At 47.4% G+C, this 17,343-nt stretch overlaps 1 protein-coding gene across 3 annotated transcripts in view; it reads right to left on the bottom strand.

Annotated features, from left to right (window-relative positions):
* The window catches only part of LOC139052458 (protein MTSS 1-like), a 118,777-nt gene extending 103,033 nt beyond the window's left edge, over positions 1-15,744 (bottom strand). For all 3 annotated transcript variants that reach the window (XR_011509918.1, XM_070529575.1, XM_070529582.1), the window contains exon 1: positions 15,269-15,744. Coding sequence is in view for 2 of the 3 variants with exons in the window: in XM_070529575.1 (XP_070385676.1) it covers positions 15,269-15,346 (78 nt within the window). In the remaining variant the exon portion in view is untranslated. The remainder of the gene's footprint in view (positions 1-15,268) is intronic.
* Between the last annotated feature and the right edge of the window lie 1,599 nt (positions 15,745-17,343).

Raw genomic sequence — 17,343 nt, 5'->3', positions numbered from 1 at the left:
AAGAAGCGCGCGATTGGCTGTGCCAGTACTGACGTCGTTGCTCTCCGTCGCAGCCGAACGGGCGTGCTCTCCGGCTCCGAAATGGGTAGGCCCCGCGTCATACGTACTCCCAAGGAGCAGGCTGCTTTCGATCAGCAACGCCGCGAGCAGAACCGGGAACGGGCTCGTCTACGCCGTCCCGATACTGCAGCCTGGGCACAAGAACAGGCTCGTGCAGCCGAGCGCAAGCAATAGAGTTTTAGAATAGGGGCCCCAAAGCAATAGCGTCGAAACCACTGCGCATGCGCAAGACGCAAGCTGCGTTTAGGTTTTGCGTTGGAAACGCTATTTCACCGATTTAGCGGGAGCCCAAATAGCGGCCCCAAAAGCTTTGCGTCGGCAAACATGGCAGCACCCATCAAAGCGACGGCTCTAATCTAGCACCAAACTGGGCTCAATTCGTGGTAACGCGTGAAGTTCGCAAGCTAGGAAAAGTGACTGTGGCTATCACTTTCTCTCAACTAGCGTGTGTTATGAAGATTGACTCATTAGACGCCGCTGATTTTGAATTCGATTGTGGATTTTATGGAGCTTGGCTGGTAAAGTTGGTTTGCTCAAAACTAAGCGCAACTAATTGTTTGCTGCTTACAGAAAAACCTCTAAATTGTAACTAAACGAGAATACACGCAAGTCAAAATTATTATTCCTATCATAATATGGTATATTTTATTTATTTCTAATAGATTTTCTTTGACACCGTAGTGGCGCCGTCAGCGCAAGACGCTATGCGCAAACGTAAAACCCTATTCTAAAACTCTTCACTCCTACGTGCCCCAACGCTAACACCCGCAAAGCTCTTTGGGGCCCCAAACAATTGGGGCCCCTATGCTAAAACTCTTTAATAACTGCGTACCGAGGATCCGGCAGTCTACCAAGCCGTCGTTTAATGAACCATGGGGATTACCCAGTGATAAACACCGGGGCCGCACGTTTCAGCTTCGCTGGTTAACCATCCTAATGGAGTGCTTGGGCGGTGATGTTTTTTATTTCCTTCATTTCGTTCTCGCTAACTCAGAAGGAACCTGTTCGAGGGCGCTGCTACACATGATGCCGGTGGGAGCGCAGTCACGTGGTATTCGCCATATTTCGCCGGGTTTATCTGTCGGAAAAAATGAGTAGGCAATTAGTACGTCGCTGAAAATACCGCAGTTAGATGTCCCTTGGCAGTGCCTACAAATGACTGATACTTTGATAATTATGATAGTACGTCTCGAGTTAGATAATTACAATTACCTAATTAAATTCCAGTAACAACATTACTGGCAGCTACTCCATTGTACTGGAAACAATATGCACTAGGTTTTCTTCGAATAACGCACTGCTTTTTTTATCTTTGTGCATGATAGTTAATTGGGACACCCTGTATATATTTATGACCTCTGCATGCAAGTGACGATGTTTCCATTCCTAATAAATGTTGTAAATCATTATAAGGTTTTTTTTTTAATGAGTCGTTAGCTTTGCTTACTGGAAGAGAAGCGATACTGAGGCATATCATTCACATGCATTTCACACGCCGTTGATAAAAGACTGTCGAACGGGTCACTAAAGTGTTCAGGTTTTTTTCAGGGTCAAGAAAGCACGCAAAGCATTTTGCAGCGAGGTGAACATGCAGCAACATATTCATTCTCGAGACATAAGCTATCTATACCTTTAGAAATAATTGTTAATTGGCTAACTCGTTCTTTTTGAAAATATAATAAACCTTGTACTGTGTATATATTTAAATATATTGTATATAAGCATGGTGTTTACAATGGAAATTTAAAACAATGTTGAAGTACAGCTGCTTCGTACAGTTGCTGACTGGAATGGCTTTCCGGGCGACACCACTGCCATCCTTGTCCATCCACCTTCATAGAAAGCGTCACCAATCACCTTTCACCATAGATTAACACATGGTTTCTGCTTATTTCTGTGTAACCCACCCCTTATGTAATACCCAGTTACGGGGTCTTTAAGGAATAAAAATGAAACGAAAGTGAGAAAATACGGCTGAGACAGCCGCCGCTGGTACTTCTAATGTGCGTGTTCTCCTATCGTCAGGATTTGCAGAAATAAAGCAAAGTACGAATTAAAATCCGTGGACGTCCGCACCATGATGCAGTAAGCTATTAGCAACAATGAAATTTTGAGTGAAAAGGTCGAGGCAATTCAAAAGAAACCTCAAATGATGTGGGTGACAAAACTGGCAATGACACGTTGGGGGGGGGGGGGGAGGGGGGGGCAGGCTTCGGCATCGCCGTGATGGGCTCAGTCCCCCCCAGGAAAAATCCGGAGGGGGCTCGGGCCCCGGCCAAGCGCGCGCGCCGCTTTTTTTCTTTTTTGATTGGGGGAGCGCGCCGAATGTGACGGCCGGAGCAAAAGCTGCGGGCCCGTGCTATCTCGAAGACCATGATGAGGGATAACACGGTGCGCTCCGCACTGCTTGGCTGCCGCGCAGGCGCCTTCCTTGGCATTTCTATTACTGCTTCCAAAGTGAGAGAAGTTGTTAGCTGACAAATTACTTGTTCTGGACAAAGAAAGCACCGAACGCGTTACAGAAGCTGTCTTTTTCACAACTACAATAAACGGCCACTTTTTGCCTCCGTCGCAAATGGCTGTCGAGCCGACTACTTGCTCGAAAAAAACAATTGTTGAGAAGATAAGATGTGAAAAAATCACCGCCCAAGCAATCCGTACAGATGGTTAACCAGCGAAGCTGAAACGTGCGGCCCCGGTGTTTCTCACTGGGTTAATCCTGATGGTTCGTTAAACGAAGGCTTGGTAGGCTGCCGGATCCTCGGTACGCAGTTGCTGCTTGCGCTCGGCTGCACGAGCCTGTTCTTGTGCCCAGGCTGCTGTATCGGCACGGCGTAGACGAGCTCGTTCCCGGTTCTGCTCGCGGCGTTGCTGATCGAAAGCTGCCTGCTCCTCAGAAGTGCGTATGACGCGCGGCTTACCCATTTCGAAGCCGGAGAGAAACTGCTGCGCGCGCTCGGCTGCGACGGAGAACAACGTCGTCACTACTGGCGCAGTGTTGGCTAATCGCGCATCTTTTCTCTCTCTCTCTCTCTCTCTTTCGCCCATACGCATGGGGCTGCGCAGAAGGAGTTTTCGGCATATAGGCGGCCGACCGACAGACGGACGGACGAATCAGCTAGCCATGTACAGCTTCGCTATAATAAACTAATGTTAAATGCTGTCCGTACAACCTGAGCCAATGATTGATCAATGCTACGATTGCACGGCCTCGCAGCGAGCAATCGACTGCGCGCGTTTATATACGGCAGTGCGAAATGTTTCTATTTCGCTGCTGTCGGTACTGGCTGTGCGTTTATTTGCTTCTTTCTTTTTGTTATTGTGAATTATTTTTTTAGTGGCACGAGCATCGAGTGTCACTCTTGGTTCTTGCGCAGTACTTCGGGTTCACCCTCTGGGACGACCGCGGACGTAATTCAGAATAAATTAGAAAAAAGAATTGAAACAGTACAGTACAAAATTCATGGGTTTCAATATAGATATATCAAAGCATAAGTTTAGCTACAAGTTCAGTTACTGAAGTGTGTGGAATAATTAGAATTATAAATAACTGATTACCGCACACCGACGCACAGAATCGCAGACTTTAAGACCCGCCACATGAGCACGACTTTGGCTAAATTCCTGGAAACACAGGAGAAAGCGGATGTAATGACGTCACACACAGGGTGGCATGATATTTACCCGGCTAATTAATGGAAAACAGTTACCTGGCATAGACTGAACACCTGCGTAGCAGAGCGGATGTGACATCACTCCCTCCTCTCTCCCGGTGCGGACCTGCTCACTCGCTCGCTCTCAACAGCTGCGCGCGCGCGCTCGTTGCATGCTCTGACGTCAGCACCGGAGACGGCGAGTAAGGTGCGCTTCGTGCTCCGCTCGCTATGGGGCTACGTCCCGCCGGGTGGCGCGGGCGCTGCGCTTCCTCGTCGCCCTCGCTCGGTCCTCGCCAACATATCGTGCCAGGGGAAAGACGTTCGCTCGCTTAACCTAAAGAACACCAACGCCGCTGTGCGAGTGCCACTAGGAGACGCCTAAGTCAAATATTAGGGTCGTCTATTTTTTTTTTTAGATTCATTGCGGAAGATAGTGCAATACATGAAGAGCTATCCGTTACTCTCACCACAAATTGTAATTTCCCAGTAGCTGACTAAAATCATCCACTGCAACACTTTAAAAGTTGCAAAATTTCAACCGAGTACAACTTGTTGCAGTGTATCTGCGTACCAGAAGCCCAGAGACATCATTTTCAAGATATTCCCAAAATGTGCTAAAATATGCATTATCATTGCAATAACATTCAGGACTCTTAGAGGGAGGTTAAGAAACGCTGCTGCGTTTAACATATGCGCTTTGGCTTCCGCGCGGTGAAATCGCGAGCAGCCCTGTGGGACTGTTGTGAACTAAGCACACCACTCAATGAGAACTTGTAAAAAACTGCAAAAGCACAGCTAACACAAAGTGCAGCACAGGCCTGCCTTGACGCTCAGTTTCGAGATTTATTTAAAATAAATATTACGCAATGCCCATCACAGCTAGGTATGCTCGATAATCTGTGTCCCATACAAGAACATAGAGAGAGCTAAACACTTTCTTTTTAATTCATCGACGAATAACACTACCTATAGTGCATCATTTCGCGCTATATTGGCTGGCGGAGACAATCTGTCCGTGTGGCACGTTCCAAACGGAGCGAAGTGTGGCGCGTCTGCTTCGCTTATCGGGAGATCGCGAGAGGCAGCGTGTGGTTGCGATTCCCAGCAACCGCCGCCACCGCCGCAGCCAAACCTCCGCTCATCCAGCGCTTTGTTTCCACACAGGCGAGCGCTGATCTGGCGCCATAGCGTAGCCATCGTCGCAGCACAGCCCGTATTTCGCGGCACTAGGCTTATGACGCGTTCGTTCTACCAACGACGAGAGAGGCCCTTCGTCCCCGGGATGTCGTGCCACCAGTGTCAGCGACCACAATACCCAAGGGAGCGTCACATTCTTGCCTCAACAGCAGACGCCGCGGATGCACGAGCGTAGCCCGTCACCATCGAAATGCGGCCGCCGTGACCGCGATTCGATCCCGCGACATCGTGTTTAGCAGCTTAACACCACAGACACTTAAGCAACCATGGCAGGTCGATTCATTCAAGAGAAAATATGTTCAGCAGGTCATGTGCGCATCAGTAAAAGCAAAAAATGGATGCGTGCGAGAGAAAACATTTAAAATGAAAGTTTCGTGGATGTGTATGGTCAACCAGCCTGAACCAGTGAACATTCGCTCTGCCCTGGGCTTCATCCATATCCCTTTCTGTCTGCCTCAGAGGCGCTTGACCCGTCGTGTGTACGATCCTTGTATTTTGACGCCATAATTTTGCGATGCGTCAAGGTTCAAAATGCCGACAACGCAACGAATACCCAATACTCGAACGTACAGGCAACTTTGAGAGGTCTGCTGCGTGGCAGCAACGACGAGAGCATTGGATTCCGGTGCAAGCGCTATATTCCCCAGCGCGCGCCGCCCCCGTGAGCAGCACCAGATGAGGCCGCCCGCGCAGACTGCCCTTACCATAACAAACGCTGCGTTCAGTGCCCGGCGGAGATGCTTTCCCAACATGGGCTGCCGCCGCTACGTGCGGGCCTCCCCGCAAACAAAGCGGCTGCACGGACCGCGGAAACATGCAGAAAGCGGCCTCCGAGAGATTGGCTTGAAGCAGCAGACGGCCCGACGGTCCCCAGCCGGACAAGACGCGGCCACCAGGCGACAAATGTCCTACTGGCCCTTCAGATGCTCTGCACGCACAACTGGTCTCGCGAAGCAGGAGCGACGAAATAAACGCGCCACCGCGGTACACGCACTCCGCTGAATGACAGTACACGCAGCAATTTTCCACGACACCGCGAATAATACCGCGCTCTTCTGGAGACTATAATAGCCGGTTCCCTCAACACGGAGAGACTCTAGAGCAGGAAGCCTCATACACGAAGGGTGGGAACGGACCCTTTCATCGTTACATTACGAACTATATCATCCCGCAACAGTAACACGCGTTTTCTTTCAGCAATGCGCCTTTTTGAAGAGAGGCCTTGTTCAAATTCTTTTATGCTGCCTCATCGGACCGTGTCCGCTAGCCTCGTGGATGAAGCACACCACTCAATGGAAGCTGTCAACACAGCCGGTATGGGACAGGTGGGCAGCGCGCGCCTACCAGCCCGTGAGGCGAGCGCATTTGACACAAAAGGCACCGGTGAGACTGACACGAAGACGAATCTTGGACTGTTCCGTCAAGACACTCCAGTATGCTCATGCCAGAAATAATGCTACCTATAGCCGAGCCCTCCCTAGAAAATATATATATATATATATATATGTCAATGAAGCGAAATAATTTTATGGCAGCGCTTAAGGAATCAAAGTGACATTTAGGCACAAATCAGCAGCTGCGGATGTATGGTCAATTAATTCGTTTTTTTTATTTTATTTATTTTCAAATACTGTTGGCCGTCTTGGCCGTAACAATACACATATATAGTATATAGTATATATAGTATAGTATATATAGTACATAGTATAGTACACATATAGTCAACGAAACGCATAAGGAAAGCTTTGAGGAGATTATGTGGGACATCAATGAATTTGTTTGGTAATTAGGGGACCGATATCGCGAAAGTGGCGCATATATCCCCGGGTTTCTGTATGTATGCACTGGCCGGCCTCAATTACACCAGCACTCACATTTTGACGGACACGAACGACGCTTTCCTGAAAAATATACATCTTAATGTCTTATCCTCAATTATTTTTGTCTTCTTCAGCTAAGCTGAAACTCGGGCTACAGGGCACGCATAAATCGGCTTACTTTCACGTCTCCTTTCTTTTTCTTTTTTTAATGTTATTCGTTTACACGGAATTCAGAATTTGGTATTCCAAACCAGCCTTCATCTCCAACTTTGAAAGAGACAAGAAATATGTAACGCAGACCACATCCTATACGGTGCTTTGAAAGGGAAAGAAAAGTTTCTGGTTCATTTGACGTATATACTAAGTATGTGCAGAGCATCAGCATTGAGTGCACGCCAGTGTGATCTTCTGCAGCCAATTCGCTGTACCTCACGCAGCGCAGCGACATCCAGCGTGCTCGGCCCGCTCACCAACTTTTGCATTATCGGTACACGAATACCGAAAGCGATAATCGTGTCCATTTGGGTGCTGTCGAGGCTTTGCAGCACTGAACGTTTGAGAGAGAGAGAGAGAGAGAGATACTAAGGACCTCGCGTCGCCGCGCAAGGTGCCGAATATCAAATCAAAACTGCATGTGCTGGACCCGTTGCTATTTCAATGTTGCAAGAGCTGATACATGAGGAAGTCATGAATACTTTGTTTAGCGCAAAAAGACAGACACAAGAAAGACGACAGGTCAAGGCGCTACTCTCAACTGACATCTGTGTCTGTCTTTTTGCGCTAAACAAAGTATTCATGGATTCGCACCAACTAGCCCGCCAACGCATTGTGCTGAACCTGAGGAAGTGAAGGTGCTTAGTTTAACGTGCGAAAGTACAGCTGTTTCATGGTGCCATATAATCTTCGTTGAAGAATACTGAATATTACTTTCATTTTATTATGCTCTCAATATCTGCTTTGTCAGAGGCATAACATAGAACATACAGGGCTATTAAACAGGACAAACGTACTCGTCCATGGGCTTCCTTACTTCCACCGACACAATTCATTAGCCGCGGGAATTAACGGAAGATGGCACATTCGTCGCAATCGTGTACTTAATAACGACATATTTAGGTAAAATAGTTCCGTTCATGCTTGAGTAGATGAGGCAAGCGCGGAGATTCAAACGCTGCGAAAGCCGCCAGGGAGAAATATCCAAAAGGGAAGAGACAATTAAGCACGAGAAGTCTAGCGGGTGAAGGGTGACAGAACAAATATGGCAAGTAATAACGGAAATCTAAGAAACGCAAGTTGGCCTTTAGGTCAAGCTGACAGCTGTCAGCACCCGGATACAAATGGGCAGCCTCTAAATATACCTATATGTATAAGGGCGCCCTGATGTATACTCCCCCAACCAGCGGAGTACTATAGGAGGACCACTGCGGATGTGCTCTCACGAACGCCTCCTCTACATATGATGGGGGCGTCGTTAATGAGAAAATTATGTCGTGCGCGCTCGGAAATTCTACGATACGTACGCGCTTCCAATTTGTATTACTACTACACCGCTCAGAAAAGCATCTGTCGCCGGTGCTGACAACCCAAGTAACTTTTTTTTTCTTTTTTTGTGTGGCCCGCAAATTAATGAGCAGAAGTGCTTATGGCCGGGCAAGCGCTTATGCAAGAGAGAGGAAACGAATCGGTTCAGAATAAAGCCACAGAACAAAGACGATGGGCTCCGGCGGCGAACAGTAGTTAAGCCCTATCGCATTCCGCCGGATGCCTGCGCGCCACGCGATGCCGCGCTACCCAACACCGCAGCCGTCTCCAAGTAAACATACACATAGGAGAAGGCTCAGCACGGCACCACGCGGTGAGCCGCGACGAACGATCGAGCTTCTTCGCCGTGGTGAACGAAGCAGGTATGCGACAAGGTGATGACAGGCACAGCGCACCAGCTGCATCGTTACCGTATTCAGGCAGTCATCATTTTTTTAGCGTTGCTCTCATGACACAATTCCCACACTGCTTATTTAAAAAAATAATAAAAGAAAGAAAAAAAATAGCCTGGCGATGAGCTTAACTACATCATTGCAGGAATGAATTCCCCAACTGATATCATACGAAGCGATATCCTTATTCGCATGCACGACGTACACTTCGCTTGGTGACCGCCGGTACGCGGCGTGCCTTCAGCTATCTTGCTGCAGTGCGTGGAACGGCACGCCAGGCACCGTCGGCCCCGTTAAGTGCACGTATTGTATGGTGTATGTCGCGTTCTTCAAGATGGCTTTTTCTTTTTTTAATGACAGTGGAGCGGAGAGAAAATGGCTGGTTCTTCGACAAGTTGCAACGGATTATTAGCGGCGGCGGACATGAGTAACTGCGTGATAATTACTGGCTAACTAAATAACCAACGCTAACGCATTAACCTTTGTTTAATTACGTTATGAGACGTGTCGTAACATAAATAAAGCATCGCAGCAGGCCAATGCTCAAGACTTGCTCACTTTTGTACAAATTCCGATATTAGCCTGTTCCGAGATAGACTCCAAAACTTGCTGCAGATATGTATTGGTGACCAACTTGGCAGGACTAAATTAACAGCAATTTATCTTTACTACCTAGCGAAAGATTCTGGGCACAAACATCTAAAAACTGGTACCAAGCAGCCTCAGGATTCCTGCAACGTTGTGAATATTGGATAATAATTAGTTGGCTAGCAATTATAGCCCACTTATTCATGTCAAACGCCCCATAATGCGCTGCCGAAAAAAAAAAACTATTTTAGCCATTACACTGCCTTCAAGAATAGTGGTTCTTCCTTGATGCAGGTAGTATAACGTAAATATATTGTGGCATGCAATGCAAGTATAATCCCACCACTAGTAACAATCGTCTGCAGACCCCACACGGCTACGTGAAGGCGTTGCTAATTAGGAGATCGCAGGTGGCAACGAGCAGAATTTGACATTAAAGACATACTAAAGAGGAACCCAATTATTTTAGAATAATAAAGTATTCTTTAAAAACACTACATATAGGGAGAACGAAGGTCCACGTTTCATTTTTTTTTTATTTCGCGCCAAAACATCAGTACGTCGGTGTGACGCCACTGAATTCAATGCGCTCTCTCGCATTTCGGCCGTTTTGGCTCGTTAAAAGTTCTTTAAACTTGCTACGTTGAGTATTTAGCGCTTTTAAAACACAATGTAGTCCATCTTTACTGATGAAACGCTAATTCTCCCAGGGCAGACGCAGACGCCGTGAAAATCTGTGACGTCACGGCGAGCTTTAGTGCGACAACTTCAAGGCAGCGTCGCCTCCTATTTTTAGTTTCCGCGTCTTTCCTGGCTTACCAAGCTGCTACTCACGGGAACAGTTTTTTTTTCTTTTTATTGTAGAACTGACTAATACACCTCAACTTAATTTTCTCTTTGGGTGTCCCACTAAATATACGCCGTACTAGTAGAGTGATGAATATGAAGAATTAATATCGCTACTTTGCGGAGTGGAAATCAATCTGGCTCGGGCAGCATGAAACAACGAATATTGGGCTTGGCCATTTTAAAAAACGGAACGCAGGAAGAAAGACACGAAGGCTGCCTGTTTCTTTTTTTCTGGCGAAGGGCTGATAAAACGTTTGTAACGCCGGATAGTACGCAACAAGCACTGCAATACGATGTTGCTATGGCAACTGAGGGGTGATTGCTCAGCAATCACCCGTTGACTGTCGTTAGCAACACGGTTCTCAACCATTTGGCGCATACCGCTCGCTGTCCCGGCAAAAGTCGACGCCAGCTGTAGATTACGAAAGCCTTCTTTTTCCACTCATGGTGACCTCGCGACTGCAAATGATGCCAAGAACGGGAAGTAAAACCAGCCACAGATGAACCCCACAAAGGCGGATGCGCAGTGCACCCCCTTCCCCCGTCTGGCCATTACTTCCATCACCTCTAGGCGGAGCACGCAACTGCGCGCTCTTGTGAATGCGCCTTGCGCATACAGACAAACCCCGTACAGTCATATACTGGGTCTCATCTTTTGCAACGAACCAGGAAAAAATTTGCGTCAAATTGACATCGAGAAACAAACGTTAAATAACCAGCACAAGAACTGCGGATGCAGTGCGGGTAGTAATTGCCTCCGTCCGCCAATAAGTATACAGCCGCAAAGCAAGCAATGGAAATAGCGTCGTGAAAACGATGAATATGCACCTTGGTAGTGCAGTCATTATAAATTCAGGGTATACTCCCGTCGAATCTTAAACACCAAAGTAGGCGTACAAGTTTTGTCACGAACTACCACCGATTGCTCCTGCGGCCTGGAGAAAATCCGGCCACGTGCCAGATCTTCAGAAAGTTTTCTTTCTTTCGTAGGAGATTACTTTTAAGCAGGCCATACACACATGCCGTACGCGCCGTTCTGTATTCCTTGCGCAACTGAAGTTGGACCCGTTTAGCTGCTCTCGCTAATGCGTCAGTATCACAGTGCGAATTGCTGCGTCGCAATTCGCTACAGCTTCATTCGCTAATATTGTTCTACGCTGCCTATAACCAACGCGCACTACAGAAAGTACGAATTCTAATAGATCAGTCAATTTGGAAACCATTGGCAACTACTAAGACATTAGAACTACCACGCCAGGAATCATGAAAAATAGCAAATGGTAAATGTACAGCCCACAAGGACACGAAGAAAGAAGCAGACGTGGACGCTATCGCTGTCCCTGTGCGCTGTAGACATATGGCGAATTCAGCAAATCGCACCGGCGCGCCCTGCAGCGACGATGATTGGATGAAACGGCGCATTGGGGCGCCCCGGCGCAATTTGGCGAATTCACCATTACAATACATGGTCAACTAGCCCAGTACACCTTGGTAGCAAATTATCCACTAAAATTTCACACAACAGTTCTTACGCATAAAAGGAAAGGCAATGACTTCGAATATTTTTATGTAAGTAACAAGAAATGTAGGACACGATCTCTGAGCGCTGAATTAGCCTCAGAAATTAATAGGCAACAACTCGAATGATCATGATGAGTATGCCACACGAGCATAGGTAACGCTTGGGTGTTTCAATGGCCACAGGTTGTCGCTTTGTGACCGCTAACTCTGTTTTCCAAGGTCAAAACGACGCGTAAAATCTACCGAGTGAGCTGTATTCACTGGGTGCAGCTGCAGTGCCGTTTGTCATTTAGGGACACTAAACGCTTCGCGTGAATATGTGTGGAACTGCTGCGTTTTTTTTTTTTTCGTCCGCCGGTTCGATCCACGTGAAAAGTCTGCGTCAGTTTCCGTCGCATTGCTGGCGGCCACAGACCAGCAGAACAGTGTCTCGCGAGAAGGTCATGACGCAGCGAGACAACGGACGCACACTGATCGCTGGCCGGAAGAAGCAGCAACCGCGGGGTCTGCTCTCCATTGGAAGAGTCTTGCCGGCAGCACAATGACTGGCGCGCCGTTTCTCGCAGCAGCCCATTCCGGTTCCCAATGTGCTCCCGAAATGGTCCGCCGCGACCCATTTTGACCGCATACCCGCTCGCCGTGCAGATACAGGGGTCCACTCGTCACGGTAGAGGGCCAGACTCAAGACGGGTTATTAAAACAAAGTCCCGTCCAGACATTTCATACTCATGACAAGTGCAGCCGCTGCTAACCGCTGCGAGGGCGTCATATTTTGAAACGCGTGGTCGGGTTCGGTGCACCGACCGCGAAGTTGCCGAACGCGTCGCGGTTCGGAGTGCTTATCGGCGTAGCCGTTTGCTCGCTCTTCGTGCCTTCTCAAACGGAAGTAATGGTATTGCCTCAATGCAAAAGCAGATACATATCAGGTTTTTGGCCTCAAGAGATTGCCACGTGCGACTTTGCTCTTTCGCAAAGCACATCCTGTCATTGTGCGCAGCGAAAAAAAAAAATTGTAGGGCTTCCCGTTTCAGAACCACGACCGGATTGCGAGACACGCTGTAGCTGGGGGCTCCAGATTTTTCAACCACCTGCGTTTCTTTAACCTTTTTTGCATTTCGCCCCCAATCGAAATGCGGCCGGGAATCGAACCCGCGACTCCGTGCTTAGAACTAAGCCATCGCGGCCAGTGCCGACTCGGGAGAACAGCCGTCCTTCGAATAGCCCGTACACATCAACCTACTAGAACGACGCCGCTGCGCCAGCAAGTCTTGCCTACGGTAGCAGGAGTGTATGCAACGCGTGCTTGCGCATGAGAGGTGCACCGGCAACTTGGAAATGTTGTGCAAAGGCCAACCGCAGCAAGCAATACACGCATATAGCAAAAAAAAAACTTATAAAAGCAGGCATACGTCATGTGCACGTTACTAACTCACTTATCCAGCTTAAATTTTGTAAAGGCGCCAAAGCGTCGTGTTCTTTGCCTAAGTTCTTGTCCGTTAAGCGCTGTTGCTTTTTTATAATTTGATGCCCAATCCACTCTGAAGCGTTGGGAGGAACTTGCTTATTCAGGGTACACAGCTGTGATGACGTTTTGTACACGTTGTTCACTAGCAATCCCTTAAAAGGTGAAATTTTGTTTGAGTGAACAAAAATAAATGTTGGTACAGACACGCCTCGCGACGGAGTTGACAACCAAATGCTGCTGATGACAGCCTTTTTTTTTTTCTAAGTTGCTTGTAGTTTTCATGAAAATGTAGAGCCCTCAACCCTTGTGAACCCAGTGGCAAAGATGAATTTTACTAGCCCAATGCCACACAGGTCATTCAGACCTCCCTTTTTAGAATAAATGTTCAATAATAACTCATTCTAATTCGTCGTACATGCACGTAAATTACCTGCTCTGGTGGCTCAGCGGCTACGACGTTCTGCTGGTGCCAAGTACAAGGTCGCGAGTTCGAATGCCGGCTACATTCCAATCAGATAAACGGGAGCACGGCATTCAGAACGGGAAAAAAAGCGCAAAACACGCGGCTAGAGAGACAGTTGTTTTACGTTCGATCAGTCCAACAGCCGACTCATGCGTGGGATCTCAAACGTGTTTTCACAACAGATGTACACGAGTTGGTTCCAAGATGCTAACATATCTGAAAACCTTTCGGCCACACGGTCATGACATCGGCGAGTATACGTACTGCGCATTATCAAGCCGGGTACAGACGTCGAACCACAATTTTGACATTGTTTACGGTTGCCATATTCAGTTTTGATCGACTGCTTTTCACACATGGATGACAGTGTACAGTTACCACCGTAGTCCGCATTTGGCCGGACAGCGGCATCTTCGGCACCTGCTAAGACTGATGGCCTAATCTCATACAGATCGCGACAAATTACGTAAACGAAAACAGACCTCAGGCAGCCTTGTCAGACCTACGCCTACATGCGCCTGCTTATACGGCTTAACTGAAAACATGAAACTGCGGTCCACAGCACACATCCTGAGAAGGCACACATGAGCGCGATCTACGCCACACATTCTCACTGCATGCTTTAACTTTTCTACTATAAGCAGAGCTACTTGAGATCACAGAACTCAACGTAGCACACGCATTAACTTCTGTGATCCCGAAGCTTAAGAGGTCCACAAAAAAGTTCTTTCTTGGTACTTCACACGCTTTAAACCGGGTGCAGTTATCAAAGAAGTCACCGAAGGAGCACAAGCAACAAAGAGAGCTCGCACAAGCACACATTTTTCAATTCATGAAGATCGTAATGACACAGACGATGATAAACGCCAACTTCGCATTATTTCACTTCGCTCGCACACGTATAGAAAGACGCTGCTTGTGACCAACATCACCCAGTTCTCTCGTCGCCAGCTATTATACATCAAAACAGAACTAAGATTTCCAATGTCGGTGAGACTACGCGCACATACAACACAAGGCATCGAAAACATGGTATTGCTGTGGCATGTAACATATGAACGGATCATTAAACTAGCCACCGTAAACAAACTGCATTTCTGATGTACAAATCACAACGTACAGCGGAAGTAACATGACACACACATGTAGGCTCGTCGTTATTATATTGGCACAATGGACAAACTGAAGTAGTGCAATAGCAACGGAACCCATCCAGTCATTCAGAAAAAAACAAAAATAAAATTTGCAAGCCCCTTGTTCCAAAACGGCACATACTAGGTAGATAGCAAGCTTCCGATCAAACACGTTGATTCTACGCGACCAACGCTGATAAAACATTTGCGATGGTTTGTTCCGAGTGTCCTGTTTACAATGCAATAAAATGTAATGCATGCATAGCACCAAATCGATTTCTGATGTGTGGTGCAAACTGCACCGGCAGTGTACCGGCCCGCACATATATCCAAAACATTTTGGATGCACGGCGGTGACCGCCTCCGAAACAACGACGTTTTCTGCAATAAATTACTGCACAGAAATTCGTCGTTTACAGATATACAAGGGCACTACGTGCAGTTGTTAAGCGCAAAGTATCAATCTCATCCTACATGAAGTATCAACACAAATTATTAAACATTGCAGCTATTTAGCAGTGCTGCAGCGTCGACTGAATGCACTGGTATGCACCGTTTTTATGTTTGGGCATATTCGCTCACCTTCAGGTCATTGACGATATATTGAAATAGGCTGCCAAGCGCGCTGCAGTCTTTATCGACATGCGTTTCGACTTCCATCGTTGACGAACAGCCCACTGCGGCACGAACACTGGGTGTAGGAAAATGCTACTGCAATCCTCCGTGCACGAAGCGTCGTTTGGCCAATGGCGGCGTTGGTTCCACGACTTGCTGGATGGACGCTCGGTGTCCACTGTCCGTCACGAAGCTTCGACGACCGAACATCGTGCTCACTGAAAGAAATGTTACTTGCCGTTGAAGCACTGCACTTAGAACTTCGCGAAGTGGGCTCAGCAAAATATTGGACGCAACCAAAGCTAAACTCCGGGGAACCGCACAGGGATCGCCGCTGTCCGGCCTAGAGCACGATTCTGCTCAATGGCGGTGACGTTAGCCACGTGACCAAGATCTGTCTCCCTATTGGTCGAGACGAACTATGAGATGTACCAATAAAAAGATGGAAAAACAACATTATGTGAGCGCAAAACGCAATGGAGAGAACAAAAACTTAGAAAAAATAATAACGAGAGGGTTGGGGGATTCACCATTGCTCGCCTATTGCGCATGCGCCATTCCCTCTGTCAGCGTCTAGGTGCTTTCCCGCAAGCGTGCTGGGGATGAACAAGATGAATCTATCCACCAGGGACTTCGTTACTACATCAACACCCCCTGAGATACTGGCACTGCCCGCAATTACCTCATAATATCGTCATTCTCCCCTGCGTATTTGTTTATTACCACTGCAAGATTTTAGATAGCTGAACACGACCTGACGTCGTCGTGAATGTGCACTCAATATCAGAGTTGTGATCACAGCGATGTGTCAGCTATGTGCGTGTATCACATGTTTTTTGTCCAGCATATTTCGAAGCGCTTGATCAGCGCTCTCTGTCCGCGATTGTTGTAAGCGCGACAATAAACAACGAGCCGATATTTCGATCTGGGGAAAGTGTAAACCAAGTGCATGTCACAGTGTACGAATATTATAAGAGCGCGTCGACAACTTGCGTGTCTTTCGACTATCCTCCGAGGGGCGGCGCTATATGTTAGGGGGTAGCATCATCTATGGTAGCATATTTAAAGAAAAGAAAATGGCGAATTTTAATAACTTACAACAGAGCTAAACAAAAATAAAAAGCTGAGCATGGTGGCAACTGCCATCACCTCGTTTCAAAGGGGGCGCTCCTACCTCCCATTCATCCATCCAGCATTTAGGGGTATTAGGGGTAGCCAGCTCGTTCTAAAGGGTGAAGCCACATCGACATTACATCATCGTTTGGGTTCGTCGCATGCAGTTGCGAGCAACGTTTGGTTGTGAGCACATCTGTGCGTCTGTGCGTTGTGCTAGTATACGTGTGTTGCTTTTGCACGGTTGCTTGTGGTGTTAATTGTTTTATTAACCTGTTCACCCATTTTTATGATAATCGAAACAAGCGAGAACGATGCCAACTAAACCAAAGAAGTACGAGCGAGAGGTGACGCAAGCAGACGATAGTACGAAACGAGTGGTCGGGCGGGTTCGCATGAAACCGCCCGACCAGAAGGTCAGAAGGGGCACTCCAAAGGGTGTAAACTGTTCTATGCTGATAACGCGCGTGCCGTTCGTTACTGGAAAGTTCCGGGCTCGCAGCGATAAAGAAAGGAAACGCATCAAGGCAGATGACGATTATTTTTGTGTGGCAGAAGGGGCAAGCCAAAGGGTGTAAACTGTTCTTAGAGTGTGTACAGGTAACACTATAGTAATCGAAATTGTGCGTTACATTTATATATATTAACAAGACTCGAGCCTGTTTCATATGCTGCGACTGGACCGAAAAACATCGGTGCAGTCGTGTACATACGCGTCACATGATGATAGAGAGCACAATATACAATACGGCCAAAATGAACAGTACTGATTTATTAATTTTGTTTACTAGAGAAAAAAAAAAGTAGCAGAAGTAACAGAAAAGCGCACGCTTTTGTGGGCTGCATGTATGGTCTATGGTGCGTGCGCCAAACAGAAGCCAAAAGTATGTCTTGACCGCTATGTTTTGGACGCCGGTTTACTTTGGGTT

Source organism: Dermacentor albipictus, chromosome 1, assembly GCF_038994185.2.
Source record: "Dermacentor albipictus isolate Rhodes 1998 colony chromosome 1, USDA_Dalb.pri_finalv2, whole genome shotgun sequence".
Taxonomy (NCBI): Eukaryota; Metazoa; Arthropoda; class Arachnida; order Ixodida; family Ixodidae; genus Dermacentor; species Dermacentor albipictus.
The sequence above is the reverse complement of the archived record's forward strand: the minus strand, read 5'-3'. Positions and strand labels throughout refer to the sequence as shown.